The sequence below is a fragment of the Arachis stenosperma genome, chromosome 4 (assembly GCF_014773155.1).
Source record: "Arachis stenosperma cultivar V10309 chromosome 4, arast.V10309.gnm1.PFL2, whole genome shotgun sequence".
Taxonomy (NCBI): domain Eukaryota; kingdom Viridiplantae; phylum Streptophyta; class Magnoliopsida; order Fabales; family Fabaceae; genus Arachis; species Arachis stenosperma.
The window spans coordinates 13,863,768-13,886,942 of NC_080380.1; the positions used below are offsets into that span (position 1 = coordinate 13,863,768).

Here is a 23,175-nt window from a genome sequence, read left to right on the forward strand (position 1 = left end):
CTTTTTCCAAAAGATCTTTACATTCTAGTGAGAACTCTTCTCTATCTCTTGCGGAATAAGGAATTTTATTTGGAACATTTATCTCTTTTGTGGGATCTTTTAATTTAATGCTTACTAATTCGTTATTTGTATTTTTAATATCTAAAGGATTTTCAGCACAAATTTCATTCAAAAGTTCTTCTATCTTTATTTCAAGATTATTTTTTGGAATATTTATCTGAAAGTATAGATTTAAATAACATGTTTCTAATATAGAAAATATTTTAAATTTTAAGATCTTTTCTATAGTAGTAGTTGGTATTTTTATACGTTTTGATTTTTGATTTATTGAAGAATCGTGTGGAGCTTTTAAAACTATATATGTTAATTCTTGAATGAATGGATGATATAGCTTTAAAAAGTTATTTCCTATGATAAAATCCATTCCAGAATCTAACATATATATAGATGGAACAATGAATCTATAATTTTGAATAAAAATTTCAACCATCTCTGCTTTTTGGTCAATTTTATGTATTGATTTGTCAGCTATTCTAACTCTTAATGGTTTCTTTAATTTTTTCCAATCAAGTTTTATATTTGAACTAGCAAAGCATTGTGTTGCTCCAGAATCTATAAAAGCATTTATAAATTTTTCTGTTATTTTTATAGTAATAAATGTGGCATTATTACTCGGTCTCTGAGTCTGTTTCTGAGACATATTCAAAAATATAGTCTAGGTTATCATCAGATTCTTCTAAAGGTTCCATAAAACAAGACTTAGCAATTTCTATTTGTTTAGTCAGATCTTTTTTATCCTTCTTTTTCGGACATTCATTTGCATAGTGTCCTTCTTCTTGGCAATACCAACACTTACAGTTTTCTTTTTTATTTGGGCAATAGTCACTTTTTTGCCTTTTATTTTTATTGTTATTTCTTGTTCTAAAATACCTCTTTTTTCTCCAGTTTGGATAGTATTTTCTTTTTCTAAATTGATATTTTCTCTTTCTCTGAAAATTTTTACTAAGCCCATATTTTTGGGGTATCTCTTCATTATCCTGACAGCAGATTCTAATTATATTTGCAAATCTTTTTTGAGTTGCTTCTTGCATACAACGTTCTTTTATTTCCTCTCTTATTGCAGCGGTTGCTCCGCCAAAATTATTTTCAATTGTCCCTCTATTTATTTCTCTTATAAATCTTCCCATTATAAATTCATTAGCAGGATATGGAAGTTTTGTTATATACATACTAAGATAATGATTTTTATCTTCTTCTTTTAATTTGTAATAATGTATTCTATATTCACATATATAAGATTCCACATTACATAGATCATATATCTGGATATTAGCTAAATGGTTTTTTGCTTCTTGATATTCTTTATTATAGACTTCTTGTTTATGATCTATAATATTTTTCCAAAAATTCTTTATATAGAATCATCATTATATATAATATCTTATCATAAGCTGTTATTTTTGTTGCTAAATCTTCTATTATTTGATTTTCTATTGATGTCATATAATCTCTTATAGTTCCTTTAGTATGAAATCCTATGTAATTCCAAATATCTCTTCCAGACAATTCACTAAGCTTTGGATTAGTAAAAGCTTCTAATAAAAAGGAATTCAACCAATTTTCGAAAATTTCTTTTTCATTTTTTTACAGTCTAAATCAAGCATTCTTTCTCCTTCCATTTCCTGGATTTTAGGAACGTATTTTGATGGTATCTTTGTATATTTTGAATCTTTATTTATAAACCCTTTTTTAAAAGCATAATTATCAAAACCTGTTTCCCATTTATATTGAGATGGTTATCTTTAGATGTTCCAGCTTCATTTTTACTTGTATTGGAATTGCTGGTTCTTCGTCACTTGAATAATCTAGGATGTGTTCTTCATTTTCTATGTTTTCAGAATTTACTAATTCTTCTTCTATTTGAAATCCTTGTTCCATAATATTATTTTCTTGAGCCATTTTTAATTGTTTAAAAAACATTGTAACTTCTTCTAATTTTTCTTCAATATTCATAATTTTAATGGTGGTTTTACTTTTAGATCTGTTATGTTGATTATATTTTGAAATTTTCTTCTTTGGGATTCTCTTTTCTTTATTTCTTTGAAATTTTATGGATACTAATATTTCTTCAAGCATATCTACTATAGAATTTAATTGTGGGTTAAAAGTATGATAAAGATGTGGGGAATCTTTTCCATGATAACATTTCTTAGAAATTCCGTGTAAAAAATAAGTTTTTTCAGGTTTTTGAAGTCCTTCAATAAAACTTATAGTAAAATAAAGATTTTGAGAAAAATCATTTTGTATTGATTTTAAGAATTCGGTGTCATTACAGTTAACATTAGTTAAAATCATTAATTTTTGATCTATTAATTTTGATAACTTGATTATTTCTTCTCTTAAATCTTCTAATTTACTTTTTTCCATTAGGTGACGCTTTTCTTTATGAAGAGTTACGGTTTAAAGTGTGGCTTTAAAAAGTGTGGTGTAGACAAATCTTTAAATCTGTACCACTTTAGCTCTGTATACTAAAATTCTCCTAGTGATTATTGTATGTGGATGGCGGCTCAGATTGTTGGCTTAATTCTTTAGTGATTTATGTAGTATTTAATTTTTTTCCCTCGCCAAAATATAATATTTTTTATGATATCATTTTTTTAAAAAATTTAAGTTCATAAAAAATATAAATAATTATATTTCTAATAATATTTTTTATTTGTTTGTGCTTGGTAGAATATAGTATTTGTTAGGGGCCATCTAGTGTACAGATGTGTCTGTACAGATTTTTGTCCTTTTGTGGCTGAAAAAGCATGTCATTAAAAGTGTTGCTTAAAGAGAAAGTGTTACCCTTAATCGTTAACTTGGCTCTGATACTAATTTTTAAATGTAATTTCTTTTTCAAAATTTCTATTTTCAAAATTTCTATTAACACTTCATATTTTACTTCGAATAAGTTTATAATTTGTATAGATTTGGTTGGTGGTACTTTATAGTTTACAATTTCATAAAAAGTATTGACAATTTCTACTAAATCTGATTTCATTTTTATAGTTTTTCAATCTTGTTTTAGTTTATAATATTCTTTTTTGCATGGATTATTGTATATAAAATCTTTTATCTGTTTGTCTTTTTCTTTAATATAATTTTTCAAATCTTCAATAACCTCTTTTATTTCTACATTTTCTGTTGTTTCTAAATATCTTTTTAATTTTTCAACTTCATTCTCCATTTTTTCTTTCAACAGCTTTAATTCTTTTAAGTCATAATATGGTTTTCCAGGCATTTATAAATTTTTTAAGTTTAGCTCCAACTTGTATATATTTATTCTTATTTCTATCCTTTTTATTATAAGGTCATTAATTTCGAACTGAAGATTATTTAATTCCCTTTTATACTCCTTTATTTTACTTTTTAATTTTTTCGCCCTTTTCCTATTTATTTTATTTTCTGGTCTTTCAATCTTTGTATGCTTCATTATTTATCTTAAAATTTCTGCAAATTCTATCATTGATTCATCACTATTTTCTAGAGATTCTATTAATTTTTCTAGTTCTTCGACTTCTCTTTTTAACTTGTCATAAATTATTTTTAGAGCTTCAATGCTCTTTGATTTATTTCAGAAAACTGTAAATAATTCAACCGATTTTCTCTTTCAAAGAGCTCTTGTTTCTTGTCTTGATAAGTTACATATATTTTTTCTTTATTTATTGTCATAATTTAATGTTTAGGGTTTTATTTAATTTTTCGACCTTTTTTGTTAATTCTTTTATTTCAGAATTTTCTTCTTTAATCTTTAACTTGGATAAACTTAAAGGGCTATTAATTTTAGATTCTCTTATTTGAAAATTTGATGAAACTAATTTTTCTGATGGTTCTTTTAATAATAGAATTGGGTTTTCAATAGCTTTATATTTTGGTATTTCTGTTTTTACAATTTTCTGAAATAATTCATCAACATAAATTCTTTCTCTGTTTTTAAATATTATACTATGATGGCTATTTGTTAAAGCATAATTTATTGCATATGTAATTGAAAAAGGTTCATCGTCTTGTTCCATTAGATTCTTTCTATGAAATTTATAAGCCAAACTTATAGATCTTCCAAGGTTTTCAGTTGATAAAGGTATAGCATATCCAAGATGGGCATTGAATTTAACATTTACGTTTGCCAAGTTTCTATGAACAATTCCAATTATTTGATCTACTGGGTCATCAGTAATTCTTTTATCACAGATTGCTAAGCTTATTGGTGAATTAATTCCTTTCATATATGTAGATTTGATTAAGACTTGTATAGTACTAATATGAATCCATCCAATTTTAGATCTTTTTTATTGATCCTTCATTTTCTCAATCTGTTTACTCAATTCTTCATCATTTATCAAAGCTATTTCAAGTTCTCCGTTGGCGGATTTTATCTTTATAGGGGCTTCAAGTTGAATTTTTCCATAGTATATTATATTTTTTCTATTAAAAACTTCTTTTAAAAGATTTTGTTTATTGAAATTTTCATTTGATTTGAGATTTAATTCTGTTTTTAGAACAGCCTGTCTTTCATTATCTAATAAAGCAGTTAATCTATAATAATCAGATTCTTCTGTTAATTCTAAGCTTTCTAAATAATTCATAACTAAGAAATTAGGATAAAGGCGTACCTTTCTGGAGAAAAACTTCCTTTATTTAGTATATTTTACATAAGATGTTTTTATCTCCAGAGGGGAGATTGTAGATACTAACTCCAGAGGGGAGTTTAGAATTGGTTTTTCCTAAGGGAATTCTTCTTCAAACTATAGAATCGCCTCGGCAGCTTCCTCCTTGCTCTCCTAGCATATGAGTACTCTTAGCCTCATGCTTTCTATGGTTTGATGATTTCTACAATTGCCTAAGCAACCTATTTATAATGGTTGGGTCTGATGGACAATTCCCATCCTTACCCTTCTTATGACGTCATTGCTTACGTCATTGTTTATTATCTTGCACCAGCTACATTGTTGGTGCTCTATGACCTAAGCGCTTACGTCATTATGCAATAATGTTGAGAGATGCTTCAGATATGCTGTCCTCCTCTTTCATTATGTGGCCTTCAGATGCGTTGTCTCCTTCCTTTATCATGTGGGTTGATTCCGTTTCATTATTGCTTTCTTCAGATAACTCTGAGACACATAGCTGGCACTTGTGGTCTTCTCTGTCTTTTATCAAATAGCAGAGATTCCTCTTTATCCCTTCGGAGAGCTTTTCTAAGCGTCCAGATAAGTTGTAGAATGCTGATTCAAATTCCACTAAGAGTCTCATCTCTCTTTCTTCAATTTCATTCTTTTTACTGGACACAAGCAAAGTATTTCTGCTTTTATAATTGATTCTTGTGTGAGATTCTCTTGTTATCTTTTGAGTTCTTTCGAAGACCCTTGCTAGTGTGCTGGCTAGTCTTCCTTCATGACTGTAGATTGTTAAATCTTGAACTTGATCAATTGGTTGAAAATTTCCTGGGAAGACGGACATGAAGATTACTTGATGTGCTGGAACCAAGCATTCTTCTTCTTCATTAAAAATAGGTTGACTATTCGTAAATTTTAGGGATATATTCCTTGGATTTACGTTGTCAATCATATTTTTAAATCTCTTTACTGCATCAATGAATCCTGCAGGAAACTCACTAATAATTTTCAAGTCATTAAAAATTAAAATTGTATTAATTAATCCATACTGGAAAAACTCATAGGTGTCAGATGGGGAAGCATCTGGAAATATAACCAGCTTTGTTAGCTGTTCTTTGGCAATAGGATAATATCCCAAGATTGCCCTTTTTTCTTCAGTCCAATTTAGGACTATGTTAAGGGTTTCTCTGAGATTTGATCTACAGACCCTTTTCTTTTCCTTGATTTCAGCCCTTGTAGGAATGTTTCTTATTATTCCTGTTCTCTGGGTTTGAATTGGAGCTTTATCTGCCCTTTTTAGGGTTTGCTCTGGATGAAGAGCTTCATATTCCCTGAAAGATTCATTTGCTTCTTCCAGTGTTAAAAACCCTCCTTTATGAATTATCCTTGATTGACGTGTAAATGGTGCTGCTTTTTCCCAGGCATCATATACTCCTTTCATGGGGCCATTATAAATTACATAATATTTTTTATCTTGGGTGGATTTTTTGATAATTTCAGCAATTGTTTTATTTTCTGGAATTTTTTCTTCACCTGATTTGTCCACCACGCTTAGCTGGCTGAACTCTGATGGTTTTGGTTGTTGTGTTGATTTCATTGCTTCGATGGCCTTCTTTAGGGATTGGATCTGTGTCCTTATTTGCTGACAATGCTTGCATTTTTCAAGTTCTTGTTCGTATTTCTGAATTTCTTGATCTAATGCGTTGCAGACGAACTCCATTCTCTTGTTAATGTATCTGCAATAACATTTTTGTCACCCTTAATATATTCAATTTTTATTGGATATTGTAACAAAAATAATTGCCATCTTACCAATCGTCCATGATTATAATCAACTTTTAAATTATATCGTATGAAACCTATTAGATAACTTGAATCTGTTCTTAATGTAAATTCTCTGTGTAGTAAATCAATTTTCCATTTCTTAAGAGATTTAATTCCTGCTAGAGTTTCCTTTTTATGAGTGGTATATCTCCGTTCTGTTGGAGTAAAAGTCCCTGAAATATACCTGCAAAGTAATTCCTTTGGAGAATATTTAGAATCTAGTGATTCTTTTTCTTGTTCCAAACTTTTTATAGCTTTCTTAGCTTTTAGACATCCTGACCAGGTTATGTCTGAAGCATCTGTTTCTACTATTAAGTAGTCATTTTCTTCTGGAATATAAAGTTCTGGAAGTTTTTTACATAATTCTTTAATCCTTTGAATTTGCATACTGTCTTTTTCATCCCATTTCCATTCTTTTTTAGTACATATTTTTGGAAATAAGTTTTTAGTGTATTCTGTTATATTCTTTAAAAATCCTTTATCAGAAATATAATTTATACATCCTAAAAATCTTTGTAATTGTTTTCTATCTTCTATTTTATTAGGAAATAAATTTACCTTTTCTAGGACATTTGGCTGAAGTTTTAGCTTTCCTTGAGTGGATAGAATTAATCCAAGAAACTCTATTTCTTGTTTTGCTATTCTTGCTTTCTTTTTGCTAAGAACTAGTCCTTTTTCTTTACATCTTTCTAAAACTATTAATATTTTTGAAGATGATCTTCTTTATCCTGTTTTGTAAAAATTAGTATATCATCAATGTACACTAAAACAAATTCATTTAACTCTTTTAGATTTTCTTCCATAAATCTTTGATAAATACCTGGAGCTTGTTTTAATCCGAATGGTAATACATTCCATTCATAGAGTAACACACTTGTTGATTCTTTTGTTGGGCAAGTAAAAGTAGTTAATTTCTTTGTTTCTTTGTCTAAACGAAGTTGCCAATATCCTGATTTTGCATCAAGAGATGAAAACCAAGTTGCTCCTTTTATCTTTTCTAAAATAGAATCTTTTCTTGGAAGTTTATAAGCATCACCAATAGTTGCTTCATTCATCTTCTTATAGTTAATAACCATTCTTCGTTTTCCCCTTTTAATTTCATTATTGTTTTCGACATAAAAGGCTGGAGCCGCATGAGGACTTTTACTTAATCTTATAATTCCTTTTTCCAAAAGATCTCTACATTCTAAAGAGAACTCTTCTCTATCTCTTGCGGAATAAGGAATTTTATTTGGAACATTTATCTCTTTTATAGGATCTTTTAATTTAATGCTTACTAATTCGTTATTTGTATTTTTAATATCTAAAGGATTTTCAGCACAAATTTCATCCAAAAGTTCCTCTATCTTTATTTCAAGATTATTTTTTGGAATGTTTATCTGAAGGTATAAATTTAAATAACATGTTTCTAATATAGAAAATATTTTAAATTTTAAGATCTTATCTATAGTAGTAGTTGTATTTTTATACGTTTTGATTTTTGATTTATTGAAGAATCGTGTGGAGCTTTTAAAACTATATATGTTAATTCTTGAATGAATGGATGATATAGTTTTAAAAAGTTATTTCCTATGATAAAATCCATTCCAGGATCTAACATATAAAAATTTCAGTCATCTCTGTTTTTTGGTCAATTTTATGTATTGATTTGTCAGCTATTCTAACTCTTAATGGTTTCTTTAATTTTTTCCAATCAAGTTTTATATTTGAACTAGCAAAGCATTGTGTTGCTCCAGAATCTATAAAAGCATTTATAAATTTTTCTGTTATTTTTATAGTAATAAATGTGGCATTATTACTCAGTCTCTGAGTCTGTTTCTGAGACATATTCAAAAATATAGTCTAGGTTATCATCAGATTCCTCTAAAGGTTCCAAGACTTAGCAATTTCTATTTGTTTAGTAAGATCTTTTTTCCTTCTTTTCGGACATTCATTTGCATAGTATCCTTCTTCTTGGCAATACCAACACTTACAGTTTTCTTTTTTATTTGGGCAATAGTCACTTTTTTGCCTTTTGTTTTTATTGTTATTTCTTGTTCTAAAATACCTCTTTTTTCTCCAGTTTGGATAGTATTTTCTTTTTCTAAATTGATATTTTCTTTTTCTCTGAAAATTTTTATTAAGCCCATATTTTTGGGGTATCTCTTCATTATCCTGACAGCAAATTCTAATTATATTTGCAAATCTTTTTTGAGTGGCTTCTTGCATACAACGTTCTTTTATTTCCTCTCTTATTGCAGCGGTTGCTCCACCAAAATTATTTTCAATTGTCCCTCTATTTATTTCTCTTATAAATCTTCCCATTATAAATTCATTAGCAGGATATGGAAGTTTTGTTATATACATACTAAGATAATGATTTTTATCTTCTTCTTTTAATTTGTAATAATGTATTCTATATTCATATATAAGATTCCACATTACATAGATCATATATCTGGATATTAGCTAAATGGTTTTTTACTTCTTGATATTCCTTATCATAGACTTCTTGTCTATGATCTATAATATTTTTTCCAAAAAGTTCTTTATATAGAATCATCATTATATATAATATCTTATCATAAGCTGTTGTTTTTGTTGCTAAATCTTCTATTATTTTGGTTTTCTATTGATGTCATATAATCTCTTATAGTTCCTTTAGTATGAAATCCTATGTAATTCCAAATATCTCTTCCAGACAATTCACTAAGCTTTGGATTAGTAAAAGCTTCTAATAAAAAGGAATTCAACCAATTTTCGAAAATTTCTTTTTCATTCTTTTTACAGTCTAAATCAAGCATTCTTTCTTCTTCCATTTCTTGGATTTTAGGAACGTATTTTGATGGTATTTTTGTATATTTTGAATCTTTATTTATAAACCCTTTTTTAAAAGCATAATTATCAAAACATGTTTCCCATTTATATTGAGATTGGTTATCTTTAGATGTTCCAGCTTCATTTTTTACTTGTATTGGAATTGCTGGTTCTTCGTCACTTGAATAATCTAGGATGTGTTCTTCATTTTCTATATTTTCAGAATTTACTAATTCTTCTTCTATTTGAAATCCTTGTTCCATAATATTATTTTCTTGAGCCATTTTTAATTGTTTAAAAAGCATTGTAACTTCTTCTAATTTTTCTTCAATATTCATAATTTTAGTGGTGGTTTTGCTTTTAGATCTGTTATGTTGATTATAATTTGAAATTTTTCTTCTTTGGGATTCTCTTTTTCTTTATTTCTTTGAAATTTTATGGATACTAATATTTCTTCAAGCATATCTACTATAGAATTTAATTGTGGGTTAAAAGTATGATAAAGATGTGGGGAATCATTTCCATGGTAACATTTCTTAGAAATTCCGTGTGAAAAATAAGTTTTTTCAGGTTTTTGAAGTCATTCAATAAAACTTATAGTAAAATAAAGATTTTGAGAAAAATCATTTTGTATTGATTTTAAGAATTCGGTGTCATTACAGTTAACATTAGTTAAAATCATTAATTTTTGATCTATTAATTTTGATAACTTGATTATTTCTTCTCTTAAATCTTCTAATTTACTTTTTTCTATTAGGTGACGCTTTTCTTTGTGAAGAGTTACGGTTTAAAGTGTGGCTTTAGAAAGTGTGGCGTAAACAAATCTTTAAATCTGTACTAATTTTGCTCTGTATACTAAAATTTACCTATTTGTTATTTAATGTCTGTTTTATTTTTTTATTTGTCTGTGAAAAATTTCCTTTAATTTTTTATTGTATCATACTATAGCAACTTTTAGCACGCTATCTCATCAGAAATGTTTATTAGGGGAACATAAGATTTTTTATATGTGACGGCTATTTGAATAGATGCAATAGGTAGTTTGGAATTAGTTATTGCTTCATTAGTACCATTTATTCATGTCATGTTAAAATCTTTCTCAAACAAAATTGTTAGTGTATTGTTTATTAATTAACTAGTACTTATTGTATATTTATAAGTGGTCCTATCATTTTTTATATAAATTTCATTATTGAAATTGAACATATGTTAGTTTGATCGGGTGTATAAGGAGTTTGGTGGATGACAATGGATCGGAGTCTACCACCCACATATGAGTCTGGTATTAATTAATAAATTAGTCTTGCTTAACATAATTGACTATATTATTTTATATTTATTATTAGATAGATATTTTATAATATAATATAAATTAATAAAAAATTCTAAAAAAAGTAAAGAATTAGAAGATATTGCAATTCTATTCGAGATAAGTTACCAATATCCAAAGAGTTTTAAAGAATTCACCAATTCATTAATTTTTTTCATATTTAACAATACAATCATTCAATACTTTCATTTATATTTTTAACAAATTCTAATGTGCTAATCAACTAATTAAGTGATCCAATATTAATTGGGTCGTAACAATACTCCCCTATTTAAACACATCTTTGTTCTCAAACAACATATGTTTTAGTTTATAAATTGTATTATCTCCTATGGATTATAAATATAGTATTCATTCGTTGAGTTGGGAAACTTATCATTATTTCTTTATATTTTTCGGATGTTTAATCATAATTTGATAAGCTAACTCTGCTATAGTTGCTAGCTACTTTGATAAGCCTAACTTGCCAAGAGCCATGCAGGTTGTAGAAGAACATTTGGTTAAAGTAGTAGAATATATCTATTGATCTTATTATATATGTCAATATATTTCAGAAGCAGGATTATCGAACAAAATTATTTGCAATTAGATTTGTGTGGAATAAATTAAATATCAATGGCCTTCTTTTATCTCTTGTTATTTTATATAAAGAAGAGTAAATAAATTGCTAATAGCTTTGTTATGAGATACTTTTTATTAACACTACAAAAAAAATAAGTTTTCTACCACGCTTTTAAAGCGTGTCGAAAAATACTTAAAAGCGTACCGATAAGTGCTTATAGGTACCGATTACAATCCAAATCGGGTTATGACAACGTTAGTCTTTTTAAATTTGATTACAAAAAATATACACCAATTCATATTTCATAAAATTAAAAAATATACCACTTTTGTTTTCTATCATTAATAGTGTTGCTGCCACCAACCCCACCATAGCCACTGGCAGCAGCAACAACAAACAATAACAATAATGTCCTCCTAATGGAAGACAACATCGTTCGATTTGCGCATTTGCGACTTTGCAATAACTAGGGATAACAAAATGCAAGATGGAGTAAAGGCAGGGGATTAGGGGGTAATTATATGGGATACTACGACACACAATAATATAAAAATTGCAAACATGATACTATCAAGTCTTATACTATCCTAGCTAATATTTTTTTGCTTTATTATAAATCGAACCTCATACGAAGGTAGTTATAGTTGTTTTTAGATGAAAATGCAACCCAAATATATATTGGTATGTGACATATTGCTCAAAAGAAAAGAATTTGATTCATACTTTACTAACAGTGACAAACTTTGATGTTGAATCTTCGAATCAACAAATAATAACTATAGACAACTTTGTCTAAGTTTTCTCTCAACTAATATCAAGACCTTATTTTAAAGAAAAAAAAACTATAAAAAAATAACACAATCACATATATGCAGAGATATATAATTAAGCATATCAGATGGCCACACTGCGGAGAACAACTGTTTCAATAGTGAGACCAGGACCAAAGCCAAAAAGCACACCCCAATCAAGTCCTTCACCGGTGGTTTTAAGTCCTTCTTCAAGAGATTTCTTCCTCATCAAATCCATGATGAAGAATACACATGCACTTGACATATTACCATAATTGCTAAGCACATCTCTAGTAGCTTTCATTTTCTCTGGTTTCAAGTTCACCTTCTGTTCAACCTGGTCCAAAATTGCACGCCCACCAGGATGTGCAATCCAAAATATTGAGTTATAATCAAATATACCCAATGGATCAAAAGCTTTGCTGAGCGCGTCGTTGATATTTTGTGAAATAATATCAGGAACACTCTTGTTAAGATAGAATGTAAGTCCAACTTCACGAAGGAGACCACCGATAGCTCCATGGCTGCCAGGGACAAGTTTTTGATCAGTCGAAACAATCTCAAAGAGAGGCTTCTCAACCTCTGGCACAGGATCAGAACCAATGATAATCGCAGCAGCTCCATCTGCAAACAATGCTTGTCCTACAAGACTATCCATGTCTGTCTCACTAGGACCACGAAAAGTGACTGCGGTATTCTCAGAACAAACAATAAGAACACGAGCATCCTTGTTGTTTTCAGCCAAGTCCTTAGCCAAACGAAGAACAGTGCCACCAGCGAAGCAGCCTTGGTGGTACATCATGTACCTCTTGACGCATGGGTCGAGTCCTAAGAGTACGATGAGTTCATAATCAACGCCAGGCAACGCAACACCGCTAGTGGTGCAGAAGATCAAATGTGTGATTTTAGACATTGGCTGTCCCCATTCTTTGATGGCCTTGGTTGCAGCCTCTTTTCCAACCCTTGGTACCTCCCTAATCATCATATCTTCCCTTGCATCCAACGACGGTGCCTTGTATGCACACATGTTAGGATTCTCTTTCAGTATCTCTTCCGATAAGTACATATGTCTGTTCTTAATTTGTGTTCTTTCACCTGAAATAATAATGTGTAATTCGCATCCATTATTACCTTTGATAAAGTCTAGAAAAGGAAATATATAGCAATAATGTTATTCTTAAGTTATTTTCGTAGTGACTTAAATCTTTAAGTACCATTTGAATATATAGTTTATCCAAATTTGTAATTATAAAAGTAATGTTATTGTTAAGTAGTTATTACTATTAATATCAAACGGTATGGTGTATAATATGTTAATTTTGTATTTTAATTAATATAAAAGTAAAATGATAATTTTTTTTAATAAATATTAAATAAAATAAAGCTAAAACACTTAATAAAAATACATACAAATGCGCTGAAACTTCTTCTTGAGATCAGTCATGTGCTCGCTATTGGTTACTCTAAAGTAGTAATCAGCATATTTACTCTGATCAACACAATTTGATGGATTTGCCGTGCCAATTGCCAATACAGTTGCAGGGCCGTCTGCCCTTTGAACATTGCGGATCTCACTCACAGACACCATCTTTTCTTAGCTGTGTTTTTTTGAGAGTAAAGCTTCGCTATGTTCTTTGGGAGAGCAAAGCTTATTAGCTATGTTGTTTGTTATTTTGGTGAAGACTTAGGCACGGAGTGGGGGGATATTTATATACATCAGATTAGGGGCATAAGTGGAATTAAATGGAGGAATTATTGGAACATATATATAAAAAGTGCTCAACAACTCAAAGTATAGTAAACTCGTAATAATGTTCATGGATTCAAACCGTCAGCAGATGTATTCTGACTTCTTCGTTGTTTTATTGTTTACTTTGACTATGATTGATTGTGCATGTATCATGGTACATATATATTTCTGTACTTTTAGTATAATTCATGATATTGTCATTATTATATGTGGATGGCGGCTCAGATTATTGGCATCGTATATTTCTCTGGTGATTTACGTATCTATTTTCTTTTTCTTGTCAGAATATATTATTTTTTATGATATTATTTTTCTTTTTAATTTAAACTGATAAAAAGATCTAATATAAATCTAACATTTGTTATTGCAGTAATATTAAAAAAATAATATTTAAAATTATTATATATATATATATATATATATATATATATATATATATATAACATCTATAATTATATATTATTTCATCTAAAATTATATAATTATTTTAATAATAATTAATAAATACTAAATAGATAACTTTAGATTATTTGAGCTGTTTTTTATATTCTTCTAAATATTATTGTTCTTATTTAATATATGTTTTATTTTTTATTTGTTTGTAAAAATTTTCCTTTAATTTCCTTTAATTTTTTTATTGTATCATACTGTATCAATTTTTGGCACGCTATCTCAGAATTGTTATTAGGGGAACATAAGATTTTATATATGTGACGGCTATCCTATTTGAACAGATGCAGTAGGCAGTTTAGGCATCACGTGCTTCGTTAGTACCATTTATCCAGGGTAAAAAACCAATTTAAACCAATGGGAGAATTTAATTACCCAAATCAGCTAAAAAAAATTTTTTTTCACCAATCCACCAACGATCAAATATATATAAGATTCGAATTGCAAATGCATGTAATAGATTCGAATTAATGCTTGCTAAATCGAATTGAATCGTTTCGAATTAGTATGGAAAAGTGACTCAATAGAATTCGAATAATGTTGATTCGAATTATTCACATGTTGATTCGAAAGGTAATTCGAACTAAGTTGATTCGAATTACTTGTTAGTTCCCTATATAAGGAGTTGGAACCAAGCTCATTCGAATCACTTTTACTTGTTACCTTGGTTATTTATATTAGTTCCGTTACTAACTTTGCAAAATCTGTTAAATTAGACAATCCTTTTTAATGTTGATGCTGTGTACTTTATGATGGAATAATAAATTTTTTGGTAGTTCACGTTTGTTATAAACAACAGACATACAAAGCATTTGCAACTAAGAAATTTTTTAACCTTACATAAATAAAATTCAAAATATAGTACAGTAGTAAAACAAACAACTCAAAACCAACCCTACCCATCTATCACTGTCCTCCCTGGCTACCTCCGACCTGTGGGCAGCTCCGACGAGTGTGTACGGAGAGCCGACATAAGCCGCATCTCTTAGGCCGGTTTGGATCTGCCTCGTCCATGTTCGTCCGAATCCGAGTAGACCTGGGACGACCCTCGCTTGCACGCCTCTTGTTCGGGTCCGGTATTACCGTCGGCCCATCATATGGTGGCTAGAAACCCTCTGGGATTGGAGGTCTGAATCACATCTGATAAACACTAAAAACGTTACTGAGTCGATAGACTGGGTGGACATAGGAGTGCCAAGTGACTCGTGAGTAAGCACAGCATGCCAGTGTGTGCGGACAAGGGAAATGCAGTGCCTGAAAGTATCCGCAATCACATGTCTGAGATCCAAGTGACACCCTGTAGCTACCAAGGGAGAAAGAACCAGTAGGAGTGGTCTCTACGACCGTGTACTCCGAGTTGTCCCTGTCATACAACGTAACTGTGAAGCACCTTGCCGTCTTCAAGTTGGCCTCGATACATTTAACAAGGTGTTGACTGAATTGTTCTCCCGTACCCAGCTTGGCCTCCGCCTCTTTCCCCTTGCGAACAAAAAGTTCGGCCAACCGACCGTACGTTGCTTTAACCAACGAGCATACAGGAAGGTTCCTCACACCCTTGAGGATTGAATTCACACACTCAGATATATTTGTGGTCATGTGACCGAATCTTTGGCCCTCATCGCAATACTGTGTCCACAATGAATACTCAATCCGGTTTGCCCAGTCACACATCGCCGGATCTTCCGAACGAAGAATATCAAACCAGTAATGAAACTCGACCTCCGTCTTAGCATAGGCAGCGTTCACGAGAAGCCTCCTTGCGTCTTTACCCTTGAAGGTGAGGGCGAAATTTGCTGCTACGTGCAGAATGCAGAAAGCTCGGTATGCAGCCGGAGGTAGCCAGCCACCGTCGGGAGCCTCAAGGGCGGCCTTGATGCCGTTATGCCTGTCAGAGATAACGAGCAGACCTGGCTGTGGTGTGACGTGCTGACGGAGGTGGGAGAGAAAGAATGACCAAGACTCAGCATTCTCACCCTCGACTAGTGCGAAAGCAACAGGGAGTATGTTGGAGTTCCCGTCCTGTGCAATTGCCACAAGTAGAGTACCCCCATACTTGCCATAGAGATGGGTCCCATCAATACTAACCAACGGCTTGCAATGACGAAATGCCTCGATACACAGCGGGAAAGTCCAGAACAGTCTGTGAAAATATACCTGAGATTCGTCCAGCTGTCCCCCAACTCGAACAAGGCTAGTCCAAAGAACTGCAATAGAACCAGGCATTGTCACCTGCACTCCTAACACCCACCCTGGGATCTCGTTGTAAGACTCATCCCAGTCACCATAAATGAGCGGAACAGCCTTCTGCTTCGCCATCCACACCCTCCTGTAGGTCGGCCTGAATCCGTAGTGCGACGCAGTCGCATTTAGGAGCACCTTGATGCTAATAGATGCATCAGCTCTAACCATTGGCATAATGAATGCCGATATCACATGATAATCCAAACTCCTGTGATCATTGGAGATAGAGCTGGCGAGACAAGTGTGCGGTCCATTGTACCGTTTGACCTCCCATATGCCCTTGCGCTGCCGGAGACTCAGCCGAATCAACCATGTGCACCCATTCCCGAACTCAGAACACTTGCCAACGTAACGGTGGTGCACGAAATTGTGATCACTACAACTTCGCACAACTAACCAGCAAGTGCACTGGGTCGTCCAAGTAATACCTTACGTGAGTAAGGGTCGATCCCACGGAGATTGTTGGTATGAAGCAAGCTATGGTCACCTTGTAAATCTCAGTCAGGCAGACTCAAATGGGTATAGTGATAAACGAATAAAGCATAAAGATAAAGATAGAGATACTTATGTATATCATTGGTGAGAGCTTCAGATAAGCGAATGAAGATGCCTTCCCTTCCGTCTCTCTGCTTTCCTACTGTCTTCATCCAATCCTTCTTACTCCTTTCCATGGCAAGCTCATGTAGGGTTTCACCGTTGTCAGTGGCTACCTCCCATCCTCTCAGTGAAAACGTTGCCTATGTTCTGTCACAGCATGGGTAATCAGCTGCCGGTTCTCGGTCAGGCCGGAATAAAATCCATCGATTCTTTTGCGTCTGTCACTAACGCCCCGCCTGCTAGGAGTTTGAAGCACGTCACAGTCATTCAATCATTGAATCCTACTCAGAATACCACAGACAAGGTTAGACCTTCCGGATTCTCTTGAATGCCGCCATCAGTTCTCGCCTATACCACGAAGACTCTGATCTCACGGAATGGCTGGCTCGTTTGTCAGGCGAGCACTCGGTTGTCAGGCGATCAACCATGCATCGTGTATCAGGAATCCAAGAGATATTCACTAAGCCTCGTATGCTTGTAGAACAAGAGTGGTTGTCAGTCACCTTGTTCATGAGTGAGAATGATGATGAGTGTCACGGATCATCACATTCATCAAGTTGAAGAACAAGTGATATCTTGGACAAAGAACAAGCGGAATTGAATAGAAGAACAATAGTAATTGCATTAATACTCGAGGTACAGCAGAGCTCCACACCTTAATCTATGGTGTGTAGAAACCCCACCGTTGAAAATACATAAGAACAAGGTCTAGGCATGGCCGTGAGGCCAGCCTCCCAATGATCTAAGAACTAGAGGTCCAAAGATGATCAAAGGATCTAAAAATAATCCAAAGATGAAAATACAATAGTAAAAGGTCCTACTTATAGAAAACTAGTAGCCTAGGGTGTACAGAGATGAGTAAATGACATAAAAATCCACTTCCGGGCCCACTTGGTGTGTGCTTGGGCTGAGCAATGAAGCATTTTCGTGTAGAGACTCTCCTTGGAGTTAAACGCCAGCTTTTATGCCAGTTTGGGCGTTTAACTCCCAATTAGGTGCTAGTTCCGGCGTTTAACGCTGGAATTTCTGTAGGTGACTTTGAACGCCGGTTTGGGCCATCAAATCTTGGGCAAAGTATGGACTATCATATATTGCTGGAAAGCCCAGGATGTCTACTTTCCAACGCCGTTGAGAGCGCGCCAATTGGGCTTCTGTAGCTCCAGAAAATCCACTTCGAGTGCAGGGAGGTCAGAATCCAACAGCATCTGCAGTCCTTTTCAGTCTCTGAATCAGATTTTTGCTCAGGTCCCTCAATTTCAGCCAGAAAATACCTGAAATCACAGAAAAACACACAAACTCATAGTAAAGTCCAGAAAAGTAAATTTTAGCTAAAAACTAATAAAAATATACTAAGAACTCAACTAAAACTACTAAAAACATACTAAAAACAATGCCAAAAAGTGTACAAATTATCCGCTCATCAAACGGCGATAATCAGACTCCACAACCTTGTACTGTACACCTCGGCGGATGCTGTAAGTCTTCACACTTAATAGGGCATCATCCTTATCCTGAAATTGCTGACCAACCTGAAACTCTGTCATACCAACTGACCCTTCAGCATCTCTAGTGCCAAATCCTGCAGGTACCCCCGCCTGCCTCATGGCATCCAAGTCCAAAGATGAAAAATGTGGAGGGTACTGCTGCGTGCTAGAGCTAGAGCCACCATCGGCACTGGCAGGCTCACTCGCTCCGATCTCATCGCCACTATCATCAGCAATCATATCCGGCTCGACATCATCGTCCTCTACATCATCAAACAATCCATCTCCAGCCCCAGCCGGTGCAGCACAGTGTACAGAGGTAGGAACAAATTCCGCTGTTCCAACTTCGTCGCCAACACTGCCGTTGAGATAAATAGCGAACGAAGGGGAGGCAACATGCGGGGCGGGTGGCTCGTAAGCAGGGACTGAGGAAGATGCAACGGCAGGTCTTGAGCTAGAACCAGCAACCGTCGCTAAAGTGTTGGTGTTCCGGTTCGAACCCCCTGAGCTGGACACCACATTAACCAGCTTTGCCAACAGCTCCGGTGTCCGAACTTCGGGAAACTGCCGGCGACAAAGAAACATGACCTGCAAGTCCTCATCATTCCCGATCGTGAAACTATAATACTTTACGCTATCTTGGAGCACCGTGATTGGAATGCGATAGAAAAACTTCTTTACCCTTTTAACACCTTCCAGACCAAGTTTTTCCAGTACATACCTAGCAAGGTCATCATAGCTCGTTGTAGAACTCACGATAATACAGAGAGGATCCTTATCGGTGAACTTGACACCTAACCGAGTTTTCCTCTTAATCGATCCTCTGTGGTGAACCAACACTATAAAACTGTCCTCACCAGCCATATCACCCCTCAATGTTGAGAGCAACTCACGTTCATCACATATATATACAGGCCTGGAACACACTAATTCGAACTATATACACATAATTCGAATCAACTGAATTCGAATTAACTAATGCTTTGTTTTCCTTAGTAATTCGAGTCGACCTAATTCGAATTACGTATTGGTCCATTTTGCTACTAGTTCGAATCTACTTGATTCGATTTAATAAAGAATAATTCGAATCTACTTGATTCGAATTACATGCTTTTTATTTCAATGGTAATTCGAAACAAGTTGTTTCGAATTACTTGCATTTGCAATTCGAATCAAGTTGATTCGAATTATATATATTTGTTCGTTGGTAGATTGCTGAAAAAATTTTGGTTTTGACTGATTTGGGTAATAAAATTTTTCCATTAGTTTAAATTGGTTTTTTACCCATTTATCCATGTCATGCTGAAATCTCTTCGAAGCAAAAATGTGTGTGTTATTTTATTAATTAACTAGTACTTATTGTATATTTATAAGTGATGTTATCATTTTTTATATAAATTTCGTTATTGAAATTGAACATGTTAGTTTGACTGTGTATGAGGAGTTTGGTGGATGACAATGGAGTAGTAGTGGTATTAGTCTTGCTTGACCAAATTAAATTAAACAATAACATAATTAATAAAATATAAAATATAAACAGACTTTGATAGATATTTTATAATAAAATATTTATCATTAGATAGATATTTTATAATAAAATATAAATTAATAAAAAAAAGTACAAAAGGTGAGTGACAAACCCTGTTTTGACGGTTTATCTTGTATTGATTTTAGGGGATTTTATAACTTTTTACCCACATTTATCCATTGAAATAGCATGGTTTTATAACTTCTCCTTTAATTGTGCTTAAGAGTGAAAACATGCTTTTTAGGTCTTAAAATAGCTAAATCTAATTCTCCTTGATTCTATTAGATGCCTTGATATGTTTGTTAAGTGATTTAAGGTTTAGGAGGCAAAGATTGGATCAAGGGAATGAAGAAAGAAGCATGAAAAGTTGGAGAACTCATGAAGAAATGAAAGAACCGGAAAGCTGTCAAGCCGACCTCTTCGCACTTAAATGACCATAACTTGAGCTACAGAGGTCCAAATGATGCGGTTCCAGTTAGGTTAGAAAGCTAACATCCGAGGCTTCGAAACGATATAAGATTTGCCATAGTTGCATCGCGCATAAGGGCGCGCACGCGCACGGTACGCGGACGCGCCGATGGTGGCACATGACCCACTTAATGCAACACGTGGCTAGCGATTTTAGAAGCCTTGTGGGCCCAATCCAACTCATTTCTGATGCTATTTAAGCCAAGGATTGAAGGGAAATCAACATACTTTTCATACTTTATATGTTAGTTACCATTAGTCATAGTTTAGTTTTAGAAGTAGTTTCTAGAGAGAGAAGCTCTCACTTCTCTCTAGGATTAGGATTAGGTTTAGTTCTTAGATCTAGATTTTAATTCATCTTCTTCTACTTCTATCTTCTCAATTCTTTGTTGTTAGATTCATCTTCTTCTACTCTTTTGTTGTAATTTCCTTTATGTTGTTCTTGTGTTTTGTTGTAGATCTACTTTTGTTTCTCCCATTTTCTTCCAATTCAATAAGAGGTAATTCATAATAATTGTTCCTCTTTGCTTTTCTATTTTTGATCTCTTGCCTTTGTAGTTAGATCTCTCTTTAATTCTTGCAATTTATGTTGTTTACTTTTATTGCCTTTTATGTGTTTGATGAAATGTCTCTTATAGCTATTAGTTAGATTTTGTTTCTCTTAGCCTAGGTAGAGTAATTAGTGACACTTGAGTTATCTAATTCCTTTGTTGATTGATAATTGGAGAGATTGCTAATTGGTTTGGAGTGCACTAAAGCTAGTCTTTCCTTGGGAGTTGGCTAGAACTTGTGGCTCAAGTCAATTCATCCACTTGACTTTCCTTTATCTAGTAAGGGTTAACTAAGTGGTAGCAATGAACAATTCTCATCACAATTGAGAAGGATAACTAGGATAGGACTTCTAGTTCTCATATCTTGCCAAGAGCTTTGTTAGTTGTTAGTTTATTTCCTTTGCCATTTATAATTCTTGTCTATAAGCTCAAAAACCCCAAAATAACTCACAACCAATAACAAGACACTTTATTGTAAATCTTAGGGAGAACGACCCGAGGTCCAATACTTCGGTTTATAAATTTTAGGGGTTTGTACTAGTGACAAACAACTTTTTGTATGAAAGGATTATTGTTTGGTTTAGAAACTATACTTTACAACGAGATTTCATTAGGGAAATTCTAAACCGTCAAAAATCCAATCATCAAAATGGCGCCGTTGCCGGGGATTTGCAATGGTGTTATGTTATTGGTTATTGTACATATGTGAATATTGTAAATAGCTTGTCTTTTGCTTGTTTTCTAGTTTTGTTAGTTTATTTTTTTGCTTTTCCACCATGAATTCTCACTTTGGCTATGAGTGTGATTTCAACTATGTTGTAGGAAATGAGAGCCACAATGAGGATGTGTATCAAGGATGGGACAATCAAAGGTGGAAGGAGCCATATGCATATGATCAATCTTCATGGCAACAACCTCCACCAATACACTATGAAGAAGAGCCATTCTATGATGCATATCAATCCAACGGCTATGGTGAATCACCTTGTGACTTCCAAGCACCACCACCATATGCCTATGAATCCTATCCTCAACATGAACCTCAACCATACTCACAAGCCTCTCCACACCAAGTACCTTCCTCTAATCCATATCCATCATATGACCAAACCCCCATACCATACTTTTATGACCATTATGAGCAAGGACCCTTAGAACCACCACAACCCTATCAAGACTACTCCCAAGAACCTCCTCAATACACACAACCTCCACAACCTTACCAAGAAGAACCACCTTCCTATTATGAACCCTCTCTCCAAAATGATGAACTTTCCTACCCACCACAAGCCCCAATAGTCGATCCTCTCACTTTGTTACTTCAAGGACAAGAGGCCATGAAGCGGGATACACTTGAGTTTGTGACCAATTTGACCAAGGTGGTGCACACCTTAGCCTACCAATGCTTGAATACTCAAGGTACTCCCGTGACCACATGTGAAAGGTCAAGAGAAGAGCAAAGCATGAAGGAGAAATTGGAAAGTTCGGTGGAAAAGGAGGAGTCAAATTTTGTGTTGGAACAATTGGAGGAGCCTATGATCATTGAAGAAAAGGGAGACGTGGTTGAAAATTTAGGAGATGTTGAAAGTCCATGGGAATGTAGCATCATGGAGAACTCTTCCAAGAAGCTTGATATTGATGTTAAGGAGGGTGCGCAACCTCCAAGGCATGTCATCGTTGGAGACTTGGAAGAAGCTTATCAAGAGATGGATTCAATCATGGATGAATTTCTCTCTACAATGGAATCCTCTCCCATTGGACATGAAGTTGAAGTTATAGAAGAGTGTGCACAACCTTCCATACCCTTGGGGAGCAATGAGAAAGAGAGCTACCAAGAGGAAAACGTTGGCACAGTGTATGTTGAGATTGAAGAATATGAAGAGGTTGATCAAAAGATGGATTTATTCATCAATGAATTTCTATCCAAAATTGAGTCACCTCCCATTAGTCAAGAAATCAAAGTTCTTGAAGACAACACCAAGCCATGTGATAAAAGGGGAAAGGTTGAAATCGAGGAAGCTCGCAAAGAGGTGAAAATACACAAAGAAGAGCACAAGGAAGTGGACCTTGCATTGTCTAAGTGTGGGGAAGCCTCCCTTCCCAAGTTACCATCCAACACAACATTCAAGTGGGTAAAATTCTTATCCA

The 23,175-nt window shown here is 33.5% G+C and overlaps 3 protein-coding genes across 3 annotated transcripts; all 3 read right to left on the minus strand.

Annotated features, from left to right (window-relative positions):
• Nucleotides 1–11,858: 11,858 nt before the first annotated feature.
• On the minus strand, nucleotides 11,859–13,652 carry LOC130973918 (stilbene synthase 3-like). The gene is made up of 2 exons (XM_057898615.1): nucleotides 13,369–13,652; nucleotides 11,859–13,053 (listed from the first exon to the last, which is right to left on the minus strand). Exons 1-2 carry the CDS (start codon nucleotides 13,544–13,546, stop codon nucleotides 12,062–12,064), a joined length of 1,170 nt encoding a protein of 389 aa, XP_057754598.1. The 5' UTR covers nucleotides 13,547–13,652; the 3' UTR covers nucleotides 11,859–12,061.
• Nucleotides 13,653–15,292: 1,640 nt separating this feature from the next.
• Nucleotides 15,293–16,567, minus strand: LOC130974650 (uncharacterized). Its single transcript, XM_057899512.1, has one exon. The coding sequence runs from the start codon at nucleotides 16,565–16,567 to the stop codon at nucleotides 15,293–15,295; it is 1,275 nt and encodes a 424-aa protein (XP_057755495.1).
• A 1,838-nt stretch (nucleotides 16,568–18,405) lies between these two features.
• On the minus strand, nucleotides 18,406–19,344 carry LOC130974651 (uncharacterized). The gene has a single exon (XM_057899513.1). The coding sequence runs from the start codon at nucleotides 19,342–19,344 to the stop codon at nucleotides 18,406–18,408; it is 939 nt and encodes a 312-aa protein (XP_057755496.1).
• Nucleotides 19,345–23,175: the final 3,831 nt, after the last annotated feature.